The sequence below is a fragment of the Bactrocera latifrons genome, unplaced genomic scaffold (assembly GCF_001853355.1).
Source record: "Bactrocera latifrons isolate USDA-ARS-PBARC rearing strain unplaced genomic scaffold, ASM185335v1 scaffold_44, whole genome shotgun sequence".
NCBI classification, from domain to species: domain Eukaryota; kingdom Metazoa; phylum Arthropoda; class Insecta; order Diptera; family Tephritidae; genus Bactrocera; species Bactrocera latifrons.
In genome coordinates this window covers 387,664-415,406 of record NW_017537090.1, presented here as the reverse complement: position 1 = coordinate 415,406, position 27,743 = coordinate 387,664, and the positions used below count along the sequence as shown (strand labels likewise).

General features: G+C 32.8%; 2 protein-coding genes across 2 annotated transcripts; both read left to right on the top strand.

Moving 5' to 3' along the window:
* The first annotated feature begins 9,070 nt into the window (after nt 1–9,070).
* LOC108972923 (pupal cuticle protein Edg-78E) lies at nt 9,071–11,175 on the top strand. The gene is made up of 2 exons (XM_018939823.1): nt 9,071–9,197; nt 10,549–11,175. Exons 1-2 carry the CDS (start codon nt 9,165–9,167, stop codon nt 10,942–10,944), a joined length of 429 nt encoding a protein of 142 aa, XP_018795368.1. The 5' UTR covers nt 9,071–9,164; the 3' UTR covers nt 10,945–11,175.
* A 3,891-nt stretch (nt 11,176–15,066) lies between these two features.
* On the top strand, nt 15,067–15,813 carry LOC108972906. Its single transcript, XM_018939798.1, has 2 exons — nt 15,067–15,331; nt 15,389–15,813. The coding sequence occupies exons 1-2, from the start codon at nt 15,067–15,069 to the stop codon at nt 15,811–15,813; spliced, it is 690 nt and encodes a 229-aa protein (XP_018795343.1).
* The last annotated feature ends 11,930 nt before the right edge of the window (nt 15,814–27,743 follow it).

The following is a 27,743-nucleotide window of genomic DNA, read 5'->3' as shown; positions in this document are numbered from 1 at the left end:
GCGAATTACAGGGGTTTTGGAACCGTTCAGTTTTTACTTTAGATTAGCTATTCTTAATGTTACTAACTACTCATCTAAAGCCGAATTTTTTAATTCCCAATGGAAGCTATTTCATGAATTTTAGATTGTCGAAAGGCTTCAGAAGTTTTGTAGGGTAAAGTATGTATATCAAGTGTCTACATTTTTCGCGATCTCGGAAAAAATTGTGAGTTATGTCCCTACCATCTGCTTGAATTCTTTGTATCAATTCTTTGCAAATCGCAAAGTGAGACGCAAATTCATAATAAATGAAATATAAGAATTTCACTTTCTCAAAATCTCGAATTATTAAACAATCAATAACACTTTTATGAAAAGCTCCAAAATTCTTTCATCTCTTAACAAGTGTTTTCATTTTACGCCAAGAAAACTCATCAACTCAGCGACGTTCTTGAAAGAAATTCGTTGACAGTTACAAAGCACCACTCAATGAAGAATACGCAAATTATTAATTGAGACTGGCCATCTCCATTCATCAGGTGTTCAAGAAAAGAAATAAGTAAACTTGAAAAATTAATTTGACTACTCTCTGAAAACTTGCTAAGTGGGCTGTTATGAATATTAAAATTGAAAATTATTTTAAATTCTCTTTCTGGTTAGTAGTTCCCACCATTCATGCGACTCACGTGAATCAGTCAGTTAATCAGATGTCTGAGTTCCCCATTGATTGCCCGTCTATTTCAACACGACACTCATTAATTCGCTTATCTGTGTCGCAATCCCTAAAAGCAGACAATCAAAACCAAACCTGCGAAAACATATATACATGCAAACAAGCAAGCATAATTATGTTTCAGCAGAAATTTGAATAAGAAAGGTTTCAACAGGTTTAATTTTGCTTTTTATACTCGTATGTGACATTGTTTTTTTAGGTTTGTTTGGATTGCACTTTTAAAACTCAAACATATTATGTCATAGCATTGTGTTGGCCATTAGTGGATTTTTAAAAATTTTATAGTATTGGGAAAAATAATATTGAACAAGTAAATTATAAACACATTTTCATTCTATACCCTTTTGTTATGTTTGTTGAAGTATCCGCTACTTGTGGTGAATACAGGTATGTGTGTTAATGTGTTATGTATGCATAATTACCAAAAATTTTACTCAAATCGAGGCAACTGCAATAAATTAAAAAAATTAAATTTTAAAATGGTTTAACTTGTATTATTATTACTATTTTTTTTAATAAATTATTATTTCTCTGTATGTTACTTGCACTTTATCTTAAAGAAAAGTATAAGAATAATAATACCGATAAATGACGAGAGAATCGATGGATTGCTAAAAATGCCCGGTATTGTAATTAAAAATTTCATTTTTAACCCAAAATGCACATTGACTGGAAAAGCTCCGTATTTGGCTTGAAGTATTTTTTAATCTATATAAGTATCAAGTAATTTTTGTAGCCACTCAGATGAATTAGCTTCACAAGTTTATCTTTAAATGCGTTTTCCTCGTTTTTTCACATATTTTTGAGTGACTACTTGCCAAGAAATGATCCAATCAATATGAAATTCTGTGTGATCTGTACATAACGGGTGATCCAAGTAGAAGTACCTCTTTCAATAACCTTTTTTTTTTTTGACAGATTACGTGTGAGTCGCGACAAGATTTCGTATTTTTTTTTTTTTTTTAATAGTGTTTGTCATTTCATCATTGATAGATTAATTACGGCTGATCAGCTTTTATAAAGTGTTCAACTTTATTACGGGAATTCTGTAAAGAATGTGTTTCGTGCGCTTCGCTCAACTTATGATCAACATGATCGGCCTACGGAGCGTACTATTCGCAACATCATCAACAGCATCCGTTCTTGGATAAAATTCGACCAAATAGACCACGTCCAGCACGCTGTAAAAGTATACGAAGACCGTGGAAGATGAAGCTCGTGATCTCGGCGACATTTAGTTTCAACAAGACGGCGTAACTTCCTACACGTCACATCATTCAAAGGTGAGATGTCACACCGTGAGACTTTTTCTAGTGCGGATTTGTACCTAAAGCCTAAGGTCTTTGCGGACAATCCCGCTTCGATTCAAGCCTTGGAGCTAAATATCCAGCGTATCATTTGCCAGTTACCAGACGAAATGCTTGAACGAGTCATTAGACTTAACGGACGAATCATCAGAGCCAGAGCCGCGGCCAATATCGGAAAGAGATAATATTTGAAAAATAAATGCCAAATAATGTTATTGTGAATGATTCATCCCTCATTAAATATGAAGTTTCAATATTTTTTCTTTAAAAAAGTAGGGAACCTAGAAATGGATCATCCTTTAGTTCTCCTTACAAAAACCCACCAGTTTTTGATTGCAAGCCAAAAACGACCAAAAATATTTGTTAACTTTAGTTTTTTAAAGAGTCTCCGGATTATTACGATGATTCTATGTACAGACTATAACTTCTAATAGACGGTTGGGTAATGGAGAAGGCCGAAATCTCTGCAGCAGTGAAATACCTTGTTTAGTGCCGTCAGAGATCGCATGTAACTCGAAAAATAAATTTAATTGGGCATTCCTAAAATATATACAATATATCCTTACAATTAATGTACTTGTAGCCGTTCTTTTCAACGAACAAAATTGCTATATGTACCTTTAAAGTTAGTTGCAATTAACAGCCTAACAACGCCCTCCCTAAATCACAAAAACAATCAATTTTACATTTTTCTCTGGGTTTAAACAATTATAGAGAGCTGAATTGAATCCAACTGAAAAAAATCATGAAATTATTATTTCCAAAGTCAAAACGTTTGCACTTATCCTACAATTTTCAATAAAAAGGAATATAATAATAAAATAATCATTGCTTTACTTTTACTACACCATTGTGTTAAAATTTTTTTTTTTGTTTTAAACATTTATATATAAAATATGTATTCTTGCTTGAAAGTATTTAAATACAAATGCGAATCACATTTTTGGGTTAAATGAAGCGGTAATCAAGTTCAAGTGCTTAAATCCAATCGAAGATTAGAATGACAAAAAAGCAAAAACATGTATGAGATATACCTAAGAATTAATGAAATTCAAATAAGCACGGTAATGAAGCTATCTGAGCATAAAACGGCATTCTTACTTTGGACATATTTTTGAAAAAACAATTTGCAACAACAAAACCATTTAAAGACTGAACGCTAATAAAGTCAAGTCCAATTGGTTGGAAACTTCTAATTTTTTTAAAGGCGTAAAATATTCGACCTGACTAAAAAATCGTAGGCATATAAATGAGAAAATTCTGTTCATCTATTTTATTTGAATTGCGATTTAAAAATTTGCCCAAACTAGTTTTCATAACACACACACACACATGTATATGTAGGTAAACTCCCACCCAGAAATTGTTCGGAAATTATCATTGAGACAAGATTTGCATGGAAACAAGAAATTTATGTTTCTAAAACTGTTTCTTTACTCTTCTATTTAACACGTTTTGAACGAATGATTTATTGTAGGAATAACAGTGAACAATCATAACTTTGAGTGTTAAATGATCTTTAGTATATGCCAGCTGTGCAACAGTGCGTTGCATGGAACAAAAGACTTAAGCAACGAACTTTTTGGTTGACTTCTTTTTATACCTTGAACACGGTATATTCAATTTGTCACTCAAAAAGAAACATGGAAAGCCTTTAAAATGTATATATAAAAAATCAGAATCAATGACGAACTGAGTCGATTAGCTTTGCCCATTTGTCTGTCCCTATATTAGCGACTAGCCCTCAGTTTTTGAGAAATCGGTCTAAAATTTTGCACACATCTTTTTCAACCCAAGAGCTTGCTCATTTGTTGGAATTGTTGACTTCACTATAGAATCACTATAACACATAGCTTCCTAATTAAGTGACCGATTGAAATCAAGTTTTTGTATGAAAAAAATTTTTTATTTGAAAAGATATCTCTACAAAATTTTGCACAGATTACTGTTGAAGGCAACACTACAATATCCAAATATATTGTTCTGATCGGCCCGCTATAGCTTGTAGCTGTCAAACAAACTGAACGATCAAACACAAGTTAAACATCTTTCCATACCCTATTATGCGATATGAAATGCACGTGTTAAGGGTATTATAGATTTGGTGCAGCTGAAATCAAAATTTAAAATTTTATTTTTTTCCCTTTTTACGAATAAGGGGCAAATGTATTTAATGATGATTATGATGAATGAATGAAACACACAAATCATACGCTTGAACTGCAGTGATTGAACAATTCGTTTCAAGCAATCATTAATATATTATATAAATACATAGCAACACATATACATACATATAAATATATTTGTAAAATATTCCACTGTATTATCATATTTATTATAATTTTATTTTTGGAATTTTGCTTATCAATATCCAATAATACACAACACTTCCGCTCTAAAACGCCCATAGTGACCATTAACACAATGAACCACGCGCAAATTAGAATATTTTTGTATAAATTTGCAGACAATTTTTGAAGAAATCAAAATCACATTTAACGGCATTCGTTGGCTGCTTTCGGCTTACTCATTGCATTCATCACATTTTTCTTATTGCAAATAATAATTTAGTTTTTTATGTTCAGTTCATTGTATAAAATATGGAAATGTTGTTGTTGTTGTAGCGGCAGAGTGGAAATCAAAGCGTGCGATTAGCATTTTCAGAGATACACAAAGACATGTACACACTTGTATAAATATTTCTTAATATTTTCGGTTGTCTTCCACGTCAGCACAGTATTTTATTGTCCAAATCAACTTTAATTAAGCAAATGATTTGAACCAACTGCATATTCTTATAAATCCATAAACAAATAAATAATCTATATTTATAGTGTGGTATTTTCATATTCATAACTTTGACAAGTGTATGGAGTTTCCACACACCAAATTACCAAATTAGAATGCATATACAATTCTATGTTTATTCATTAAGAATATTGTTAGCTTCGTAAAATTAAGAGTATTCTTAATTCAAATTCATTATAGTGCTATTCTTCTTACGAATTTACTATACTGTAAAATTCTAATTTGAAATCGAAGGTTTTACACAGTAGAGCTAAAAGTAACTATCAAGACCATCACAAATTGGAGGGCATTCTAATATAAACGTGTATTTTCTTATTATTATTGTCTTAATATATTACATTTATTCAGATAATTGGTTGGTTAAACTAAGCCGTTTGGTTCTTTTGCCTTTACATTGTGCAATATAATTAAAATCTTCAGTCACAAATGCATAAATCAGCATAATAGTAACCTCACCTCAATAGATATTGTCTTATACTCCACAAGACTGCTCAAATTTTTCAAATTATTTCACAATTTTGATATCTGGAACTTTTTTTGGTAATAACTCGAAAACAAGTGATTCGATCACCATGAAAATCAATTACTTTTTTTGGCAGGTAAAAAATTACCAAAATTTGAGTAAAACTTGTAATTCGTAACATATCTTCTCCGTTTAAAAAGGATTTTTAGGTTTCATCCACGAGGAAAGCCGGAATCACAGCAGTTGATACGTTTTATAACTCAAAAAAATACTTTTTTATTCAAAAGTTTCGCTGTGTCTTATTGAAATTTTTAAAATTAAATTAAATCACCTAAAAGGTTTAATGCTCTATCGAAGATGGAAGATCAAAAACCACATTTTCGTTATATTTTACTGTTTTTCTAGGAAAAGGGTAATAGGGCGGAAATAGTGAGTGACTTATAGAGTTTAGTCTTTGTTCGTAAAGAGGGAACTTTACTTTTCAATTGCCTACTCAGTCCGAAGTGACACCTGTAGACAAGAGTTATTCTGCGTTAGATTTCGAACTTAAAAGTGTTGTTGGTGTTAAAACTGGTTACAAGATAAACGAAATTATCGACGACTTCGAAGTTATGACTGCCAACTATGACATGGGAGCCACGTTGTTTTTTTTTCACAGGAGATATTTCGTCTTGCCCTCGTTCAAAGGTCAATGATATCAATATCATCGGAGTACGCCATTAGCTGTTCACTCTTATAGAAGATTGTGCCTTCCCAATTCAACTCTGCTGCTCGAATTATTTTCTACACCAGTAGTTGCACGATAGGGAGTCGCATTGTATGAAACCCTATTTAGTATTGAACGGCTCGGAGAGGCTATCCTGTCGGAGCTTTTGGTGTTGCTCAACATCATCACACAGCCATATTAGCTTTGCAGGAATACCAAGTTGAGACATAGCGGCTTTAAAGGTGGTGTGTGCCGTTCTTCCTTTCACGGGTCTTTTCCAAGATTTTGGATCAACATCGATTGGGGAATCGTGTTTGCCATCTTCACTTTCTCTGTCATTTAGCAGGCTGGATAAGTGTTCGCTCCGTAATTTTAGTATGCTCTGGTTATCAGTCACAAGATCACCTCTGGGTTTTTTACACGAGTATGTATCGGTCTTTAAACCTTCCGTTACTCACCGCATCTTTTCGTAAAATTTTCAAGCATTACCCCTGTCGGCCAGGTTGTCAAGCTCTTCGTACTCACGCATTTCGGTCTCTCTCTTTTTTGTCTGCAAATGCGTTTCGCTTCCTCCTTCAACTCAAAGTATTTATCCCATCCCGCACGTATTATGGTGTGAGTTTGAAATGGCGTCTCGCAGTTTCTTTATACCCAGTTTCTAATGAGTGCTCCCAGAAAGCAGTAGTGCAAAGCTAGTGGAAAATCGTTCAGTTGTCTTTTGTGATTGTAGCTCTTCGACTTCTTACATTCCTTGTGTTTGTTGACGTGCGTTTTTTGCAGCACAGAGACGGGTGCATATCTCGGATGCAATAAGATAGTGGTCCAAGTTAAGACCTCTAAGCGTACGTACGTCTAAAATACCAGAGACGTGTCTTTCGTCTATCACAACATGCTCGATCTGACTTGAAGTCGATCAGCCTCAACCCATTTGGGGATGTTTTATCATGGCGGCTGAATTTACCGACCGTTGTGCCAAAGATGCTTTGTGTGCCCACCCTGGCATTAAAGTCGCCAAGTACGGTTTTGACATCTGGCGGGGGCAGTTCTCATAGGTGGGCTTCATCTTTGGTTACATCGTCCATTATGAAAATTAATGAAAATATAATTTTTAATACAAAATATTTTAATTATGAAATTCGGGAGGATATGAAATTCAAAGCCCAGAACTCTATCTAGCATTAACAAAGTTGAGCAGAAACAAGTTCACACTCAAATAAAAAGTCCAACCAAAAGTTATTAAAATAAAGAAATATCGTAAGGGTACCTGGCATCAATCGGTCGTATTTAGCTATCATAAGGATCATTGTAATTCAAAATTAATACCTCAATTTATTATAAAAAAATACAAATGTTTAAATCAACTGGTCATGAATCATTAAATAGCAAACCAAAGAATTCTAATATTTTGAATTATTCAAGAAGGCTTTAACAGTTGCAATATAAACATTGATGAAACGAATAAAATAATTAAAATACAACACATTCGTTAACTCGAAAAAGGATGGTTTCCATTAGTTCGAGTTTTCACGAGTATACTGTAGTTCTGATATAATTGGTTCTTTGCTTGAATTGTTCAAAAGCTGGTTATTTAATACGAAATTATTATTCACTTGCACTCAACTGAACATAAAATGATGAGGATTCATAAATTGAATGAGTGCAGGCATCATTTAAGAACGTAAGATTGCTGATATGTGTGTGGGTATAACAAATATATTGCCAGAAAACATAAGATCGATGAATAGCATGAATTTCTTCGAAAGAGTAGATAAAGAAAGTTTTAGACGCCTTCCTCAGCAGCATGATTTCCAAGAGAGAAGATTCTTCGAGGCCATATTCAAATTTAGAATTTTACAAATTTGTATAAGCTCGAAGGTCCTTCTCCGTTACCTGTCTAACATTTGCAATTTCTATTATGGCTCTCATGGAGTATAGAAATATTGCAAGAAAAAAACTTCTGGAATCAAGAGTGGTCAGACAAATTTACCAAGTGTCGCTTCTGATAACATATCTAATATCGTCACATAGTCTGCACCCAATCTTACCCTTAAGGGTCCCAAACACATGCTACTCATGCTATTTCGTGTTAGAGCAGAATGCATACAAATCCATAATTAAACAACCTCCTCACGCTACCGAAAACAATGGTCCGGTTATAATGCAGGTTCCACTAGGAACAGCTGAAACGCTCAACAAACACTATTAATTAAGCTGGCAAGCGTCTATAAAAAATAAGATTAAGGCAACAACTAAATCGCTACAACAAAATTACGTCATATTTAACGGTATTTAGTTAACATAAATTTTATTATGTAGATATACATGTATATATTTTATTTTTAACGACGATTAGCAAACTAGCAGACCATGATTGCTATTGATAAAGGAATTCATAAGCACTTGCCTAAATCATAGTTTAATCCGTCTACTGCGACTTTTTATAATTTAGCAGTAGTATATAAACAAACACACAAAAATATTTAAATGAAAATATGTTGATTTCGCAAAAAAGGAGAAAAATTAACAAAAAGTGAAAAACCAGATTTTTTTTCAACAATACATATCGGAACAGATGGGCGGAGAAGAAGCGACAAATTTTTGCTGAAGTTTTCGAATATGACTGTAAACAAATTAGACTATTTCAAGGCAGACGATGGCCAACATATGAGAGAAAAATATGTGTATGCACATACATGTATAAACATCCGTAAATTATTTATATGTACGTATGTATGTACGCGTGAGCGATAATAAAGTTGGAACGACAAATATAGCAACTAAAATAATCAGCCTCCCATTTGACAGAGCACTGGATACTTGCATACGTATATACATACATACATACATATGTATTTATCAGAAAAGTTTGGTGGCTAATCGCTTGTGGCCAGATTGTTGTCGATTAATTTCAAACAGTTGGATCATACGATATAAAAAACATAAAGTTATACGCGCTCGCCTGCAGTTGTGAAAATCACTTCAAACCCTAAACATATACAAAAGAAGCGAAAAAGAAAAAATTGGCTAAAACACGAAACAGACAAAAAATTATACGAAACATTAACGAAAGCGAAAAAAACGTAAATTAACAAAAATTATATTAATTTTTAAATTGAAAAAAAAAAGTATTCTTAAAGAAAATATAGTTCAGAGAAGCGATCGAAGATGCGGCGGATAAATAGAAAACAATTGAGACCCGTAAGTGTCGGAGTTATTAATTTAACAATTAAAAAGAGAAAATATTAAAACGAAACAAAATATTACAATATTGTGAGCAAATATTGGCCTTAATATGTTAACAACAGTGAAACAAAAATAAAAATATTGTTATATATAAAAAACAAAAACAAAAAATATTAACCTTTTATAAAAATTTTTACTTCTAAATTAATGCGAAGAAGTATTTACACCTGTCAAGTTCTCAAATTAAACTATTTCCAATGTAACTGTGCAAATGACATGTGGCTGCTGGTTTTTCAAATTTACCATAAAAAAGTCGTTATTAACTTCAATATTTTATTATTTTTTTTTTTTAATTTTTTGATAGTCCAGTAAATTTTTAAATTCCCAATAATAATTTTATTTTATTTCCAAACCGAAATTTTTCTAAAAGTTATTTTTGTTTACAGTAATTAAGTGTTAAAATTACAATAAAACTTAATAAAATGCAAAATTTTAGCTCTTGCTTAAAGTGTAAGCATGATATGGAAAAACGCAAAAAAGTCAAACTAGATTTACGAGATATTATTTATAATTTTTTTTTTCAAAGTTATATTATTATTTATAATTCTTTTTTTTATTAAATTATCTGTTAAATTAAAAATGTATATATTTTTTTTTTGAAGCGACTGGTACCAAAAATGTTTTCATTTTATTCACATAAAACTCACAAAATGTGAAAAAATAAATATATTGTCTCATGGTGGGCATTTAAAAAAATGTCTAAAAATTCCCTCATCTTCATAGGTAATCTTTTCGCAAAATAAATACTGTATAATTTCAAGCGCGCAGCACGTGTCTTCGATAGAAACGATGAATAACATAAGCACTTAAAAAGCGTCTACTCTACATATATATAACTTTGTATCTTATGTTATTCTTAAAACTCTTAGTTTTTAGGCCAAAAACAAATAAGTCAAACGAATTCTAGTAATTTTTAACCCCGTAAACGTAGATATTTTTAAACAAAATATATTTTATTTGAAATTTAAATTTGTTTAAAAACCGCAATACAATTATGCAAAAATTTTATAGTTTTAGCATGGTCACAAACGAATTTCATTATTACCAACAGATGGCGTTCTCCAGTCTTAGGCAGATATAATATTCTGTATTAATGCTTAGCATTAAATAAACTTGTCACTGTTCAGTTTATTGTGAAAGTTATGCAATTATTTGTACTTAGTATTTTTTTATTATTTGGTTAAACCAGCATGTTTAATATTAAACCCCAGCCCTAGCAGACTAAACAAATTATTATATACACTAACATATGTACATATATGTGTATCAACTTATTGCCACTTATACTGTTCTTAATGAATCACAGTGTGTCTTTTTAGTATTGGTCTTTATATGCATTACCAGCACAGCGATCAAACCGCTACATGCTGTTCAACTTGGCGATCCGGATGCAGTGATCACGCTATATAATGTGGCACCAGCCGACGACTTGGGTATCTATCGATATGCTTACTCGACGAGTAACGGTATTGCAGTACAGGCCGCGGGCAGCGCACTGGAAGCTATAGGCATATTTAGCTACACCTCACCCGAGGGCATACCAATCGAAGTGCGTTACATTGCTGATGAACTGGGCTTCCATGCTGTTGGACGACATCTACCCCGACCGCCACCAATACCAAACTATATACTTCGTTCGCTCGAATATATACGCACGCATCCGAATGAAGAGGATCGTGGCCGTTACAGGGTCTACAAATAAAATTATATTTGTACGCATGCATATAACAATTATAATTTAAATAGTTTGCATTCTCACATGCACACAGAATATATTTAATCATTAAACAAATCACGGGAACCATTGTGGGCTGCCGAAAAGGCAAATTACATTACCAACGGGTAATGAGCAAATGTTCGTTGGTTGACAAAAGTAATTTAGTAATTTTTATTTAGCAAATTTTTATAGTTAATAATTATTGTAAGCGCATTCAAATACTACATACATACATATGTAAATACATATACACAGAATAAGCAGTGGCCTTTCAATCATGTACTCATTATCTCTTGTAACTAAAAGGCAAGACTTCGAAATTTTTTGCATTATATCGAAAACATTTAACAGCACAGCGCATAAGTGAGGGTTTATGGCAAAGTAGGTAAGTATATTTAGAAGTTTGCTAAAAACTAAAAGCTATATAAGTGAAGTATTCCTGGAAAGCATTATACCCATCTCAGGACTTTTCTTAAGGGGTTAGGGGTAGTCAGAGGCAAGAAAAAATTACAATTTTCAGTATTTTTTTGCTATTAAATCGTGTTATTTTACAAAAGTAGTAATTTGGCATTCTTATAGAATGTGTTGACTTGAAGTCACGAAAATTTCAAAAAGATTTAAAAGTTATAGTTGTTTGTGTTGACCCTGTTCCAAAAAAAGGTACTTGCAGTGACAATCATAAATCCTTGCAGATTCAACTAAAATCAATCGGAGAAAAAAAATAGTTTTATAAATAGATAATCCTGGGCCTGATCGAAGGATTTTTTTCAAAATTAACAAAATGGCGCCCTCAGGAATGTTTTTTCTAAATTTTTGCGAAAGAATCAACTAACTGTTGATGTTGGTCTTAAAAAATATAAATTTTTGAAAAAAAAATCCTTCGGTCAGGCCCGAATTTATTATGTATTCTAAAGTCTATATAAACTTCATTAAAATCTACTGAGCAGTTTTCGAGTTACAGTTGTCGCCAGTTCAAAAAACACAGTTTTGAGAAAAACGCGTTTAAAGTTTCACATTAGCACTTTGAAGTGCCCGAGCTTTCTTTGGTCGAATAACTCAAAAACTAATTTTCGGATCAACGTAAAATTTTCAGAGAATATTCTAAAGATATTACACTTATATAAAATGCAAAAAAAATAAATTTTTTGAAAATTCTGACTATCCCTAACCCCTTAGGAGGGTTTTATAGTCCAGAAAAAAAAAATGGATTTTTCAAAACTTAAATTATTTTCGGAGATATAGGTATTAGGTCTTTTTTAAAACGATATCCACAATTTCTCAGGTTCACATCTCCAAACTTCGAAAAGTCAAATTCCGTAAAAAATTCCAACATAGCGTCGTAATTCTAATCAAAATACTATTCAAATACGGCGAGAACTGACAAAGTCATGCATCAATTTTACAAGATATGATATGAAAGCACACATAATCGGGTACAATCTGCGCAATCCACAAAAAACCGTACAATCTGCGACAATTATCACATATAAGGTCTTATCGACTGAAGTCCACCGTCACTTTAAATCAATGTGACTTAAGACCTGGAAAGTCTACTAACGACCAAATGTTCACTATGTGCCTGACCTTAGAAAAACCCCATGAAATGAAGATCGACACACACCACCCCTTCGTCGGTTTTAAGACCGCCTTCGACAGCACAAAAAGTAACGGGAAGTACCTCTCCGAACTCTTCTATACCAATTGAGGTTCCAGACTAGGAGGCTCCGAAAGGAGAGGTACAATCTTCTATAAGATATTAATGGGTTTGGCGGAAAACGAGAGCAAGATAAAACATATCGAGCATTAAGGCCAACAAATCGAACAAAACTATAGATACTGGGGTCCACAAATACGGTATCTAGCGGCTTGTACAGTTTTGGTAGGATTTGGACATTTTTTATCATAAGTTCGTATACTTTAAAGCCATTATAGTTGCAAAGTTTCATCCCGTTTTATTAATTGTTGCTAGATTTGTATACTGAAAAGTTTTTTTCAGAGAAATCTCATCCCTTGTGTCTTCTATCCCCTATACCAAATTATAGTCTTATATCTTAAAAAAATGTCCGTTATCACGGCAAAAAAATAGAAATCTCAATAATAAATGACATTATTCCATCAACGGTCATTAAGGTTCGCTTTTTAAATTGTGTCAAACATATTTTTTTTATTCAGTCGATTATACAAATTTGCACACTAACTTAGGTGACCCATCCTGTTTGTTATGTTATATTGATTTCAACCTAAAAATTAAATGCAGTTTCTTTATTAACGGGTGTCGTAAGTGAAAATCAAAGCAATATTAATTTAAAAAATCAATAATAATAGAAAAGAAAAAGTAGCAAGAGACATCTGCAGTTGGGAAGACTAATGGCAGAGCCAAATTTAAAACGAGTTTAGTCAAACACGAAAAATAATTGATGTTTTAGATATAAAAAAATCGTTAGAATATTAAAATAATATCACTGTCCAACAAATGAAGACTTTTTGAATGAAACAGAATAGCGACCCCATAATTCTGAAAGGGTATGTTGAGTAGATCATTTTTGTAGAACAAACTTATGGTCCAGCACGTCTGAGTTTTTTTTTACAGTGGGTCAAAGTTTTCATTTTTTGGTCGAAGGGAGCATTATACAATATGAAAAATATTTTGTAAGTTAATGTCTGAGAGAATTCTTATGGTCAGAGTTGTATTGTGGAATTGTATGAGGATTATTTTTGTGGAAGATCTTAACCCTCTAACTGGTTTCTTTATGGGTCAATTTGACCCTTTTTTCGAGAAAATCAAAAAATTTCCTTTAAAGAAGGACATTTAAGGATTAAAATATTCTACGAAAATGTTTGGCGGAAAATTTCAGTGGGGGTCACCAAAGGCACCATTGTTGTAAATAAAGCTCTTTGCGATTGATAAAAAAATTACACGCCAGTATATACAAAGTAGGTGAAAACGTCGTCACGTTCGGCCGGGCCAAACACTGAGTTCTCGCGTCTGGTCAGCTGTGACTTACTAATCGTGTGTGATAAAACTAAGCATAATTGCCTTACTAAGCAGTACATATCGGGTGTGATTTATACTAAACTTAACATAAAAAAAGAACAATTAAAGCTTAAATAAGCATGGCGGATTCCGTTTGCAAATTAAGAGATTGGTTTTGTTTTACTTGTGGACATTTTACGCACCTTCAAAGCTGAAGAAAGATATTCCCTACATTTGAAGAACCATATTTTCTTTTCTTTGGAATACGATTTTTATGTGAAGCTTGGATACCAAAAACTGTATGTACTACTTGCGAAAGTGGTCTTTTGACCTGGTACAAAGGCGGTACCAAGGCGCTGCCATTTTCTGCACCTATTGTATGGATTGAACCTGAAAATCACAAATCAGATACATGCTATTTCTGCGTAAATACATACAAATTTGGTAAAAGCCAAAGGCACTACGCGATAACGACAGACGAAGCAACAAATAATGTAATTTTACCAGAAGTGCGCTGTGAAGGTGTTCCGGTGCCTCAACCGCCTACACATACATCTTCGGCCAATATGACATACGCCAATACAGAAATAATAGCGGCGGTTGAAAACATATCAGATATAAGTTACTTTCCTCCTGGTGGTTTGAACATATGTCCTAATTTGATAGACCAAGCTTATTTTGAAGATCTTGTAAGAAATTTAGGACGAACAAAAGAGAAAGCTGAAATATTATGTTGCAGATTGAAAAAAAGGAATTTGATAAAAGCCGATGTAAAAGTTACATCGCCAAGAAAAAGACACGCCGATTTGGAAAGTTATTTTAAAAAATCAGAAGAGCTTGTATACTGTTGCAGTATTGAAGAGGTTCTAAAATATCTAAAGCTTCCACTGGACTCTTCCGCTTGGCGACTATTTATAGATAGTTCAAAACACGGCTTAAAAGCAGTTTTACTGCACAATGGAAATCAGCATCCATCAATACCGGTTGCGTATTCTACAAAAAAGGAGGAAACATACGCAAATATTTCAAATCTCTTAAATAAAATTGAATACTATAAATATAAATGGGAAGTATGCGCAGACTTCAAAATGATTGCAATATTGACTGGAATGCAAACAGGATACACAAAATATATGTGCTTTCTTTATAAATGGGATTCACGTGCTACCAGCAGCCATTATCATATTAAATATTTCCCAGAACGTAAAGAAAATATTATTGGTGACTTAAATGTAAGCCATGAATCTCTTGTCCCAAAATATAAGGTCATACTTCCACCGCTGCATATTAAGTTGGGCGTGGTGAAAAATTTTATTAAAAGCTTAAATACACAAGGATATGCTTTCAAACGCATTCAAACAATTTTCCCCAGATTATCTGCAGCAAAATTAAAAGAAGGTAAAATACGTTTTTAAGAAATAATTTATTTCATTTTATGTAAACTACCTTTTCTAGGAATGCTCGTTGGACCCGATATAAGAAAATTATTACAAGATGAAGAATTTTATGGTCATCTGTCGGATATGCAAAAGACAGCATTTGACTTTATGCAGCTGGTTATATCAGAATTCCTTGGAAACTCGAAAGCACAAAACTATGCAGAAAATATTGAAAGCATGCTGATCGGTTTTAACAATATTGACGTTAAGATGTCACTAAAGCTGCATTTTCTGCACTCTCATCTCAATTTTTTTAAAGAAAACCTTGGAGCGGTTCCAGATGAACACGGTGAAAGGTTTCATCAGGATATAAAGGTATTGGAAGAAAGATTCAAAGGGAAATCCCAAAGTGTAATGCTTGCTGAATACGTATGGGGCTTGTACAGAAACCTTGACACATCGGAACATTCACGTCAAGCTAAATACAGGAAAGCACATTAAGTTTAATCTTTAATCCATTGTCCTACTACTGCTGAAGCAAAAAAATAAATATGTACATACTATAATAAACCACTATTAAAACAAAATTATAATTTTTTTATCAATCGCAAAGAGCTTTATTTACAACAATGGTGTCTTTGGTGACCCCCACTGAAATTTTCGTAGAATATTTTAATCCTTAAATGTCCTTCTTTAAAGGATATTTTTTGATTTTCTCGAAAAAAGGGTCAAATTGACCCATAAAGAAACCAGTTAGAGGGTTAAGATCTTCCACAAAAATAATCCTCATACAATTCCACAATACAACTCTGACCATAAGAATTCTCTCATACATTAACTTACAACATTTTTTTCATATAGTGTAATGCTCCCTTCGACCAAAAAATGAAAACTTTGACCCATTTTAAAAAACAAAACTCAGACGTGCTGGACCATACGTTTGTTCTACAAAAATGATCTACTCAACATACCCTTTCAGAATTATAATGTCGCTATTCTGTTCCAAAAATGCTGTTGGACAGTGTATTTAGCTGTTGTGTATGTTTATGAAGGTTTATATGTATATGTAGTGTGTATTCATATACATATGTACGAAAGTTTAATTTGAAAGAGATTACTCTTAGAAACATTTTCATAAATTCTTTGACACTCAAGAGGAGGAGTTGTGTAGCACACAGTTGCGTAGTCAAGGTTTGGGGAATCACAATTGGATTAAGGAGAGATACACGTAAATTTTTACACAATATTTTTTCCTCATAAAATCTGAGTACGGACCTTTAAAAATATGTCTCAAAAATCAACCGTTCGCCTCTATTGTTTGCGTTCAACTTTAAACGCGTTTTTCTCAAAAAGCCATTGATTCGTTTTTCTGAAATTTTACACTCATCTTCTTCATAGTAATACTTTCCACATGAGCCAACATGTTTTTAAAATAAAATTTTCGAAGCAAAAACAACCACAATATTAGAAAAAATCTTTTTTTTTTTTTTTTGAGTGCTTTATTTCACGGAACAAATCTTTTTTCACTTATTCATCTAAAAATAAAGACATTAATAAATAAAAGAAAATTGGTTTCCCTTTTCAGATCAATAGAGCCGATGCTACATGGTTCGGAAGAAGTTGGTGTACAGCCGTCAAGTTTTGTTACAATATAAAATATAAATAAATCACACGCTTATTTTCAAAAATATGTAGTAACTCCTTCATTAAAAAAAAACTTATGAAAATCAATTGAAATTTGAGTATTTACAGGTATCTCCCACCTTAACACACTATATACATACATATGTATATAGTTTAAACAATTAGTACTTGACTGTCTAAATAAATGTTTGTGTGAAAAATTGAAAAGTGGAATATTTAATAAACCACTTTGGTGACAACTTTTAATACTTTAGGAGTAAATATGAGTATCAAGGAACTATCTTTCACTCATTTCGATAATTGTTTGGATAATTTATGAAATTATAGTGAGGAAAAATGAGAGTCATTCCACCAGGATCTAAAAGTGTACTATACATCACTTTTAAGGTATTAAGGGAGTTGATGGGATGTCACAAAATAACACAGATTACTGGTGGTTCTTAAAAAGACATACTTACCTGGATTAAATATTATAAAAACAAATACTCTAAAAACAGCTTTATTTAGAAAAAAAACACGTTTTTGAAATTTTTTCTGTGCTTACTTGAATATATCCTTTTTTCAAAACGAAACTGACATAATAAATAAATAATTTTATGATTTTTGTATTACAAAATCATTAATAGTTTCCAGATTTGTAAGTTCAAAAATATCCAATATATCATAGATCTTATATCTAGGACAACAAATTCACTGTAGATTAAACTTACGATAATCTTCGTAAATCTTTCTTACCAGCCATCCCCAGATGTTATCAACAGGACTTACATACAGACATCAGGGGAGCAAGTTGGCCATTCCAAAATCGATATTTTTACGTTGAAGACACGTTTTTATTGACCTGGTCGTTTTGATTCTTGTGTTGTCTTGTTGAAAAGGGAAAGATAACTGTGTATATAGGGTAGAAGATTTTTCTCTAATTCTTCTTGTTACTCGGAACAATTATATTTGGCAAGAAGGTAATGCTAACGGTACTGGCCTAGAATTTGAAAATGTACCCCATCTCCGCAGAGACTTTCTAGTATCAAAGAAAGCTGTCTGGACCGCCATGGTTCAACTTTTTCTCATCGGAAAAAATAACTTGGACCAGAAATTTTATTCTCTCTTTTCACTTTTTGCATTGACGTCGTTTTATATGAGAACTATCGACAAATGTATCTTTCTGTCGCGTGTCAATAATTTCTTTTCGACCTTTGTTCTTCAGGTAATTACACACCACTGTTACCGATATTCCCAAATTCAGAGCAATGGCGCGATTGGTCAAATCCTCAGCATTCAAAGCGCGGCATTCTCCTAATAACTAATACAATTTAATAAAATTAATTTATAATTATAAATAGCACTTATCGGTATGAGTGTTTTTATTGCATGAAATACCGTTTTCAGAGCATTCCGCTTACTACCTACAATAGTAATAAAGGTACTACAACAAAAACCATTGTTTTTATATATAGAATTTTTAGAGTTGTCATAGAGCTTTAATATAACATCATTCGTTCTTGGAATGGGAACACATTTTTTTGCAGTATTTCACAGAAATATATTGCCTTTATAGCAATGGAAAAAAGTGTATATCTCCTCTACCAAATTTGGTCCGTAATATTATATTAACATCCTTAGGGAAAATGGACGAAATCGAACTCAATTGTATAAATTTAGAGCCAATGACGTTATCCAAATAAGAATTTTCACAAATGGTGCTATTAAGGAATGTCATCTCACATCGAAAATTTATGGATTATCGATTCTCAACATTACAAGTTACCCAAAAATGGGTGAAATCGGGTGAAAACCCAGCCCTAAAATACTATATGACTAGTCTATGAGTTATCTTAATGAAAGTCAGAACAGTCTGAAAGTGAGAATGAAGTCATTTTTTCTAGTAATGTAATGTGGTATTGCCAAAATTAATAAAAGCGAGCCCCATATATATACCTAAATACATATAAGAATTTCAAACTTCCGCGTTGGTTTAAGCTGTATTTTGACCGGTAAAAATCATTTTTTTACACGAAATGGGTGTAGCTCAAGGAACTCGTTCGGTTCGCGTAACAAGCTTTAAATAGTTGTGGTATTAGTTGGCAAGTACCGTATTACATTAAAATGATGTTATTACGCAGAATTTTCAAAAATTTAATAAGAACGAATTACAAAATTAAGCTTAAAGTTAATAGGCTTTTTAAATCACCATTATGTGCACTTATTGGTATGCAAATTCATTAGCAAACCCTCTGGAATTCTTACACGTACAGGTAGGGTAAAATCACTTTAGGTAAAGTGTCAAGTATTTTTGGAGAATGAGAAGACACCAATTTGTTTTTAAATGTTTCCTCAATTGAAATATCTATTGTTTATTACACTAATATGAGTGACCCAAAAGCCAAATGCAGAATATGTGGGTAATCTGGCAAGTTTTGTGTACACTTCATTATACCCTGTACAGCTGACGTGGCATTAAGTTTGCCACGAAATTTGTATCACTCAAAAAGAAACGTCGTAAACTCAAAAAATATATGTTGCATTGATTGTTGCCCAAAACAACGCTACAATCTCAGAATATATTATTCATATCAGAGAACTATAACATATAGCTTCCACAGAAACTGACTGATCCAAAATCAAGCAGAAGATATTCTTATTCCCTTATATGCTATAATAAATGCCCTTGTTAAGGGTATTATGGTTCCGACGTAGTCGAAGTTAACGTTTTTTCAAGTTTTAAACTAAACTCGTTTTGAATTATTCATATTTCATATATTGACATTAAAGTGCAGATTACCTAACAGGCATTAGCCAGCAACTTGAAAATCAAACAGACACACATATACATTAGAGTGCACCACAAACAACTTTAAATTTTTTCCTTCGTTACCGTTCAAATATTGTCCGAAATTACGGAAAAAAATCTTGTAAAGTTTGTTCACTTAACATAATTATTAACTGGTAATGATTTGTAATGTAAGCAGGTCTGAATTGATTTTTTGTTAAGTGGACTCGTTTCAAGTTATTTTTAGTAGAATTAGAAGTTAATTTGTCTAATTTTGTTACTAACTCTTTCGCCAAATAATGCCCAAATTTAAAAAAATAAAAACTTTTTTGTCATCCAGCATTGTTAAAAAATCCATTAAAAATAATTTTGTAATACCATTGTGGGTAATATTAAAAAGATTCAAAATTTCGTGATGCTTTTTTGTTGACTTTCATTATTGCTATATTCACGGTATATAAAAAAAATACGTGTAATACTACAAAAATTTTGGCTCGGCCTAAAATGCATGCACATAAATGTACAAAAATATACTTGCGAATTTGTGCAGTTTATTATTAATTATCAATGTTCTTGTCTATTCTATCAATTTAGTACTCGTTGAAGATATATTTCTTCACCTATTTACGTATGTATACATTTGTATTTTAGAAAAATCGATTTTGGATATATTTATAACCATAATTCGTGATAAGAGATTTTGGTAAATTTGCTCTGGTCTATTTTTAAATATTTAAAATAAAATTTAGATTAAAAAAATTAGAAATCATAGACAAATTACCAAACTATCAGTTTTGTTTTGAAAAAAAAAAAGAAAGTTGAAAATAAGCAAAGGGAAAATTGACGAAAACATATGTTTTACTTCGATAAAATCCTTTTATGATTAATTCCTTTTCAAGGACTAGCGATGTACTGCCATCCTATCAACTTTGCTTAGTCTTCTCTTTCACTTTTAGAAAAACATGAACCTCTCTCTCTCTCTGTTTCTTATTATCCTTTCAAAAATTCTCCGAAAATTTGTTCAAAAGCTATAGATAGACTGATATTTGCTGCTTGAGTCTGAAAGTTTATCAGCATATTTTCTCAATTTCTTTGCTTTATGATCAGCAAGGAAATATGAAACCAAAACTTTTTCATGATCCACTTTCTAGAACAATCATAAGTTTGATAAAATCTGTATTTTTAATTAATTTTTTTTTTAAGATTTTCCTTCCACGGTAAGTGTTTTTAAATCTGTTGTATCACGTATTCAAACAGGATGACGAGACGTGTTAAATTAACCAAACTTTATGCATAAAAATCATTTAGTATTTATTATATTTATTTTTAGTACCCTGAAAATCGCTAAAATTAGATTTTAATCACGATCAGGGGGGCGTAAGTAAGATAACTCACTATGAAAATGAGACACAAGCATTTAAATTTAAACACCAAAATGTTAAGGAGACCTTTATGGGAGCAGTTATTAAAATTGGACAAGGAGAGTGGCACCACCGACCTTTAAGTTAAATCCTATATCTTAGGAAATACTTTACCGATTTCAACAAAATCTGATGTGTGTAATTATCCAAGCATTACTATTATTCCAAATAGCTGAAATCTGATGACAACCACGCCTACTTCCCATATAACACATTTTTAAATCTGATTCCTTTCATGGGCACATGCATTTCTCCGAAAAGGAAGAAGTCGCACGGTGCTATGCCAAGTGAATACGGGGAGTGGTTAATGATTAAATAATCGGTCACAAGCGTCGATCGATCATTCTGATTCTGAGCAATTTTTCTTCGTCAGTCAATTTGTGCGAAACAAACTGTGCACACGCCTTTCGTAAGCCCAAATGTTGGGTTAAAATGCGATAAATCGATGTTTTGAAGAGATTCAATTCCATTTGCATGAATTTCAATGATGATTTCGACTGATTTATGAAGAATTCACGCACAGTTTCGATGGAATTTCCGGTGATCACGGATTTTAATTGGCCCACATGTTGGTCGTCATTTATGTTCTCACGACCACTTTGAAAACGTTGAAACCACTCATGCATTAAGCTACGGGTTTCATCAATTGAAACGTTTCGGTAAAAGTTTTACCAATTTTAAAACAAAATTTAATGTTGGCTCTTTGGTGAGCTTCGAACACACCGATAACAGAAACATACTGACTTAAAAGGCAATAATTTCACTTCCAAAATATGTCATGAAATTTCCACTGGACAATCCTTAAAGATAGCAGATTCTAACGCATTGGTCGACATATAGTTGGCGCTACCAGGGGGCGCTAGATTCAAAATCCTGTTTACTTTCGAACACTTCTTGTAGAGCTCTCAAGCTATTTCAGACAACAAATGTATAGACAGGTCTCACAGCATATGGTGAAATTGTTACCGAATATAGCGGTCTAGTGAGGTCTAGTCTCTAGACAGCATGCGCTTGTACGAAAAATGGGTTAAATTAGGACAATACTTCAATCCCTTAGCCCCCATATACATAATATAAATATTTTCGAACTTCCGATTTTAATTTTAATGTAATTCAAAGAGAATGTATTTATAACAACAGCGAATCCTCTTGCCTAAAATATATGAAATCAAGGCATTACTTCTCTAGACACATACACTAAATACATGGATTCATTCAGCATTCGCTTTCACTTTATACCTTATATATTGGTAAATCTGTGAGATTTCCTGATAAAAATCAAAGGACATCTATTTCTGGTAATGATATATCGTAACTCCAAAAGTAAATCCAAAATAGGATTCCCTAGCCCCATATGCTTCATATAGTAATTTGGACGACTATATAAGTATCTCCCACTACGAGCAGAAAATAGAAAGACTTTGTTCATAATTTTAAAATCCTTAATTTGTTCTTCAAAATACATGTTGTCCCGCTCCAACGTTTTTCCAATCCTCGAAACAGTTGTTAATGTCAATTTCCGGATTAGCCTTCAATGCCCATAGCGATTCACGTTTAATGTCTTCAATCGACTCAAAATGGTTTCCCAGGAGTGGTCGCTTAAGTTTGCTTTAAAGCCAGAAGTCGCACGGAGCTAAATCAGGCAAATACGCTGGTTGCGGCACAATATTGGTTGACAATTTGGCGAAAACTCCCGAAGAATCAATGCAGTATCCGACGGTATATTATCGAAGTGCAAAAGCCAATAGTTGTCGGTCCATAATGCTGGAACGACACATAACACTCAAATAGTAATCTCCGACAGTCATACCAATCTAGAAAAAGATTTCGACGAATTAGTTTTTGTGCAAATTTAAATTAAAAAGTCTTTTTGCCAAAAGTAGTATTTCAAACTTCCGGTTGGCTTTATACCGTATCAAGGCACACCTCAGTAGCGCCAGGGTGAAGTTTGTTTTTTTTTCAGAAGGAACTAGATATTTTGTGTTACAAAAACATTGGTGAAAAGGTAATTAATTTTTCATGATTTTTTTTTTCTTAGAAATAACGACACATTTAACTTATAACAGCATTTTATTTAATATATTACATGCCACAAGTTTAATCAAATAACTTACTTATATATCATACTTAAATCGACTTTTTGACTTCTATACATATATACATACACACAATACACTTGAGAGTGAAATATTTTTTTGTTTTTTAATAGATTCATAAATAAATATAAGAAATTGGCGAAATTTGGAACAGGATTTGAAATCAAAAATTCTAACCACTACTCAGCAACATCAGCACAATGTGACTCACAGTTAAGCCGCACCAACAGTGATTAGCGCTCGTGCCAGCGGCTACTTTAAGATTAAAAAATTTTATTATACAAATGCGTTGACGAGACAAACTCAACATTTTTTCGGTAGGATCACTGCTTCTGTGACCTTTTGATGTGTGTTAATAAATCTACATTAATAGAATTGCTTTGGTATTTTAATTTTCAGCGGAACGAGTGTGAATAATATCACAATCATAAATATTCTTTCTCGATTTTAATTTGACTTTTACTGATGAAATGCATTCATTATAACTCAATAACACGTTAATATGATTAATTAAAAGTATTAATAAAACTGAAGTAATCAAAATATAAAAAATAAATGCACAAAGAAATGAGCGAAAAATCACATAAAAAAACCACGATGAACAAAAATTTGGCATCAGTGTTGCATTTATTTGTTTGTGTAGTGTAGTGCGGTTACATTGCTGGAGATGCTCAGATACACATATGGAAATGTTGTTGCGAATTATTAAATGTTGTTTGTGAATTATTGGCTTGAAATTGTGAAAAACTAAATTTATACACTGAAAATGGTTTTGAGAAAAAAATCATGATTTTTAGAAATAATTAACTTTTGCCAACAAAGGAATTTTGGAAAAAACCATAATTTTCTTTATAAAAGAAAGAAAAATTTAGTACAGAATAGAATTCAAGATTACAGTACATTTTAATTTAATCTTGCTGTAGGTTACAAGAATTTTTCAGAAATTCTCAAAGACATTAAAGGCCGCAGGAATTATCCCCTAAAAATTGTTTAGGCTTAGTAAACATATGTATGAATATAATTTAAAAAAAAATATTTGTTTCAAAATAAAAGATTTCATAACAATATCTCTTTTTAAATCCATATTTCGTTGCAATCTCTATACTATCGCTTCATTTTTAGTAGTTTGAAACCTCCTTTCTTAACGAAATCATATATGGTATTATAAATGAAATAAAATACTTCGGTAGGACTTCAACTATCGAAACTGCAACGACTCGCCTGCATCTGCATGTCGGATGCCATTTGCACATATGCGACGGCGGCACTTGAACTAATGCTGGTACTCACACCACATCACCTAGTAATCGGTCAGGAAGCCAACAACACACTGCTTTAAATGATAGCAGGAGGGTTTGGCAGAGGTAAGGTAATCTCTTCCCAGCGTATGAAGGACTTAAGTAGCGAAAGACCACTGGCTCTTCTACCAAGATGATTTCGCTCTCGAGCTACTGCTAAGGGATAGTACAAATAATTGGTACACCGACGGCTCAAAAACGCCGGAGGGAATTGGTGCAGGAGTCGCAGGATCACCCACCAAACTCTCTAAACCTATGAGCAGTTTTCCGAGCATATTCCAAGCAGAGGTCTTTGCTATAAGTCGGTGCGTAGAGATAAAACTACAACGCAACCATCACAATGCACGTAGACTCAACGACAGTCAAGCAGCACTTAAAGCGGTTTCTGCGTACCAGATCAAATCGTTATTGCTACAGGAATGTGTAAAACGGTCGAACAGTCTATCAGATCGTAGCCAATCGCACCTTATCTGGGTGCGCGGTCACAAAAGTATAGACTAGAATGAATTGGTTGCTGAGCTCACCCTCTCCGCAGCATCCACCAACATAGTAGGACCCGATCCTTTCATTGCGGTCGGTACCCATGCCATAAAGAAGCTACTGCGCAAGGATGAAAGAGTGGGAAGAGAGGGGTATTGACATGCCAAGTTGCTAATGAGTGTTTACAACCTTAAAAGATTTAAATATATATATTATCAACATCCCAAGGGACAAACTCAGGCTACATATCGGTTTCTACACTGGTCAGTGTAAGCTCAAGAAACACTTATATAATATGGGCCTAATTTCTTGTGCAAATTGCCAGCGACATGGAGCCTGAAACTGCAGAAGACCTATTAATTGACTGCACTGCAGTCCGTAGGCGCAGGATAAAGACCCTTGGATCCATGTTTCCAAATAAGGATCACATTGCCTCAATATCACTTATCAGTATATTTGAATTTATCAATACCTGTATGCTGGGACTAAGTCCGGCGTTGTGAAATAGAACCTTAGGTCACGATGCGATTGAATGACAATTATCCCATAAGTTTACGTTGAGCCAACGCAAACATTTTCCGTATTGTTCTTTAATATAGTAAAACTGTCTAAAAACAACGGAAATTAATAAGAATTTTAAAAGTCGAGAATCGTAAATTGTACACAATTTTTTTTACACATGTTTTGGAATCTTGTCGGTTTATTAAAGATAATTTTAACGAAATATTACCAAAATAGTGTCCGGGTCCGGTCTTTTAAACTTACTGGGTTTGAAAGAAAACGTATGAAAATAGTAATAAAAACGTTGTATGGACTAAATCCTTCGCTTAGCCTACGTACTATGAATGTCGGACATGTTGTCTTTTTTCCGAGTTTTATTTCGTGTAAGAATAAGAAGATTAAAGTTAGTATATTGTCGAAAATGTATGAATTCGGTAGAATTTTAATCTAACATCTATATTGATAGTGAATATATTAGATGGTAAGAAAGGTCACTTAACGAAATCGAGTGTATATCTCTTGTTATAAGATGAACTAGTATAAAATATAGATCAACAATCTCCAACTTGAGAACTTTTAACACCTAAACTCTGAGAAAGTAAACAAGAAACAAGAAAAAAGAAGAAATGTTACTTCGGTTGCACCACACACACAAGAACGGGATTCGGACCGTTCGATTAGGATGGGAGCTATTTTCAACAGTCGGCATTAAAATATAAGATCTATATCTCAAAACTAGAGGATTAGCTCGCCTATATACAAACAGACAGACAGACGAACGGATGGACGGATATGGCGAAATCTATTCAGCCCCTCAAGCTGATCATATATACAAGGTTTGTACAAAAAGTATCGCTACTTGTATTCGATTTTTGATTGTTTTGTTGCTTTATGTTGGTGCTCATATCCCTTATTTATGCTGACAGGGTTGACCATTTTGAGTGTATAGTTAAATTTTGACATGTGCTTTGCTTGGTCAGGCTTTGGATCGTAATCGAGTTTTGCTTATTCCAAAAAATGGATCAAAGGATCTGTATACATTTTGTGTGAAAAACAAAATTAAGTTGAATGCAATGAAAATGGTCGTACGAATAAAGAATATTACCATCCGCCAGAAAATTCCGAATTTGTTACAAAAAAAAATGGCTTTTGGACCATAATAATGCTAATGTTCACGCTCTCTAGCTCTGGGCCTTGTGATTTTTTTATTCTCGAAAGATATGAATCAATAAAGATGAGGAATGCACCGCGACCTTTGGTCTATTGTGCCCTCTCCTGACTCACTTTGACTCGCCTAGGCCCAGCTCATTAATGAAGTCCAGAAGATTACCGGGCGCTAGCGAGGCAATGCGATCCCTATCTGGAAACATCGACCCAAGGGCCGGAGTTTCAGGCTCCCTGTCACAGAACCGGCAATTAGCGAAACATAGGAGACACATTAAGCAACGACGCTACGTTACGATTGGATATAAAAACTGCAAGGAAGAAAAAGTAAATAAGATCTATAAAAATGACTTTTTAAGCGCTTTGAGGATTGGAAAAAACGCTGACAGAAGTGCCATCTTGGAAATAAATCTTTGAAGGGAACAGAATAGATATGCATGAATAAATAAGTACTTTCAAAAAAAAAAAAAAAAAAAAAAAAAAAAAAAAAGAAAAAAAAAAAAAAAAAAAAAAAAAAATGTGATACTTTTTGAACTAACCTCGTATATACAGTTATTTATATACATGTATATACTCAGCTCAAAGTTAGAAGTAATTTCTTCAAATGTATGTATGCTTTAGGTAATTTTTTTAATATTAAACATACGCACTACAGAGTAAAATGAAGTAAAATGTTGCTTGGTCTTTTTTTATTTTAAAACTAAAAAAAAAATATACTCTGTTGCATTATGTTGCGAGAGTATAATAAATTACACTTCCAATTAAGTTGATTGTTTTGATATTTGAAGACCGGTTTTCATTAATATCTATAAAATCTTAGGAAAAAAAATTCAATTTCGTAATTTTTTTAATGACGACTTTTTACTATCATTGTCAAACGACAGTAGAACTTAGTTCGCTTAATATTTTAGCCCACAAGATTGCGAATAGTATAAGTATATTGTGTATGTATGTATGGCTGCGTGCGCACTTATTGCATCTTTCACGTATAATTCGCCACAATTGTTCTGATAGCTGAGAAAGACAAATTAGAGTTCAGTGTCAAAACTTAAAGTGAAAA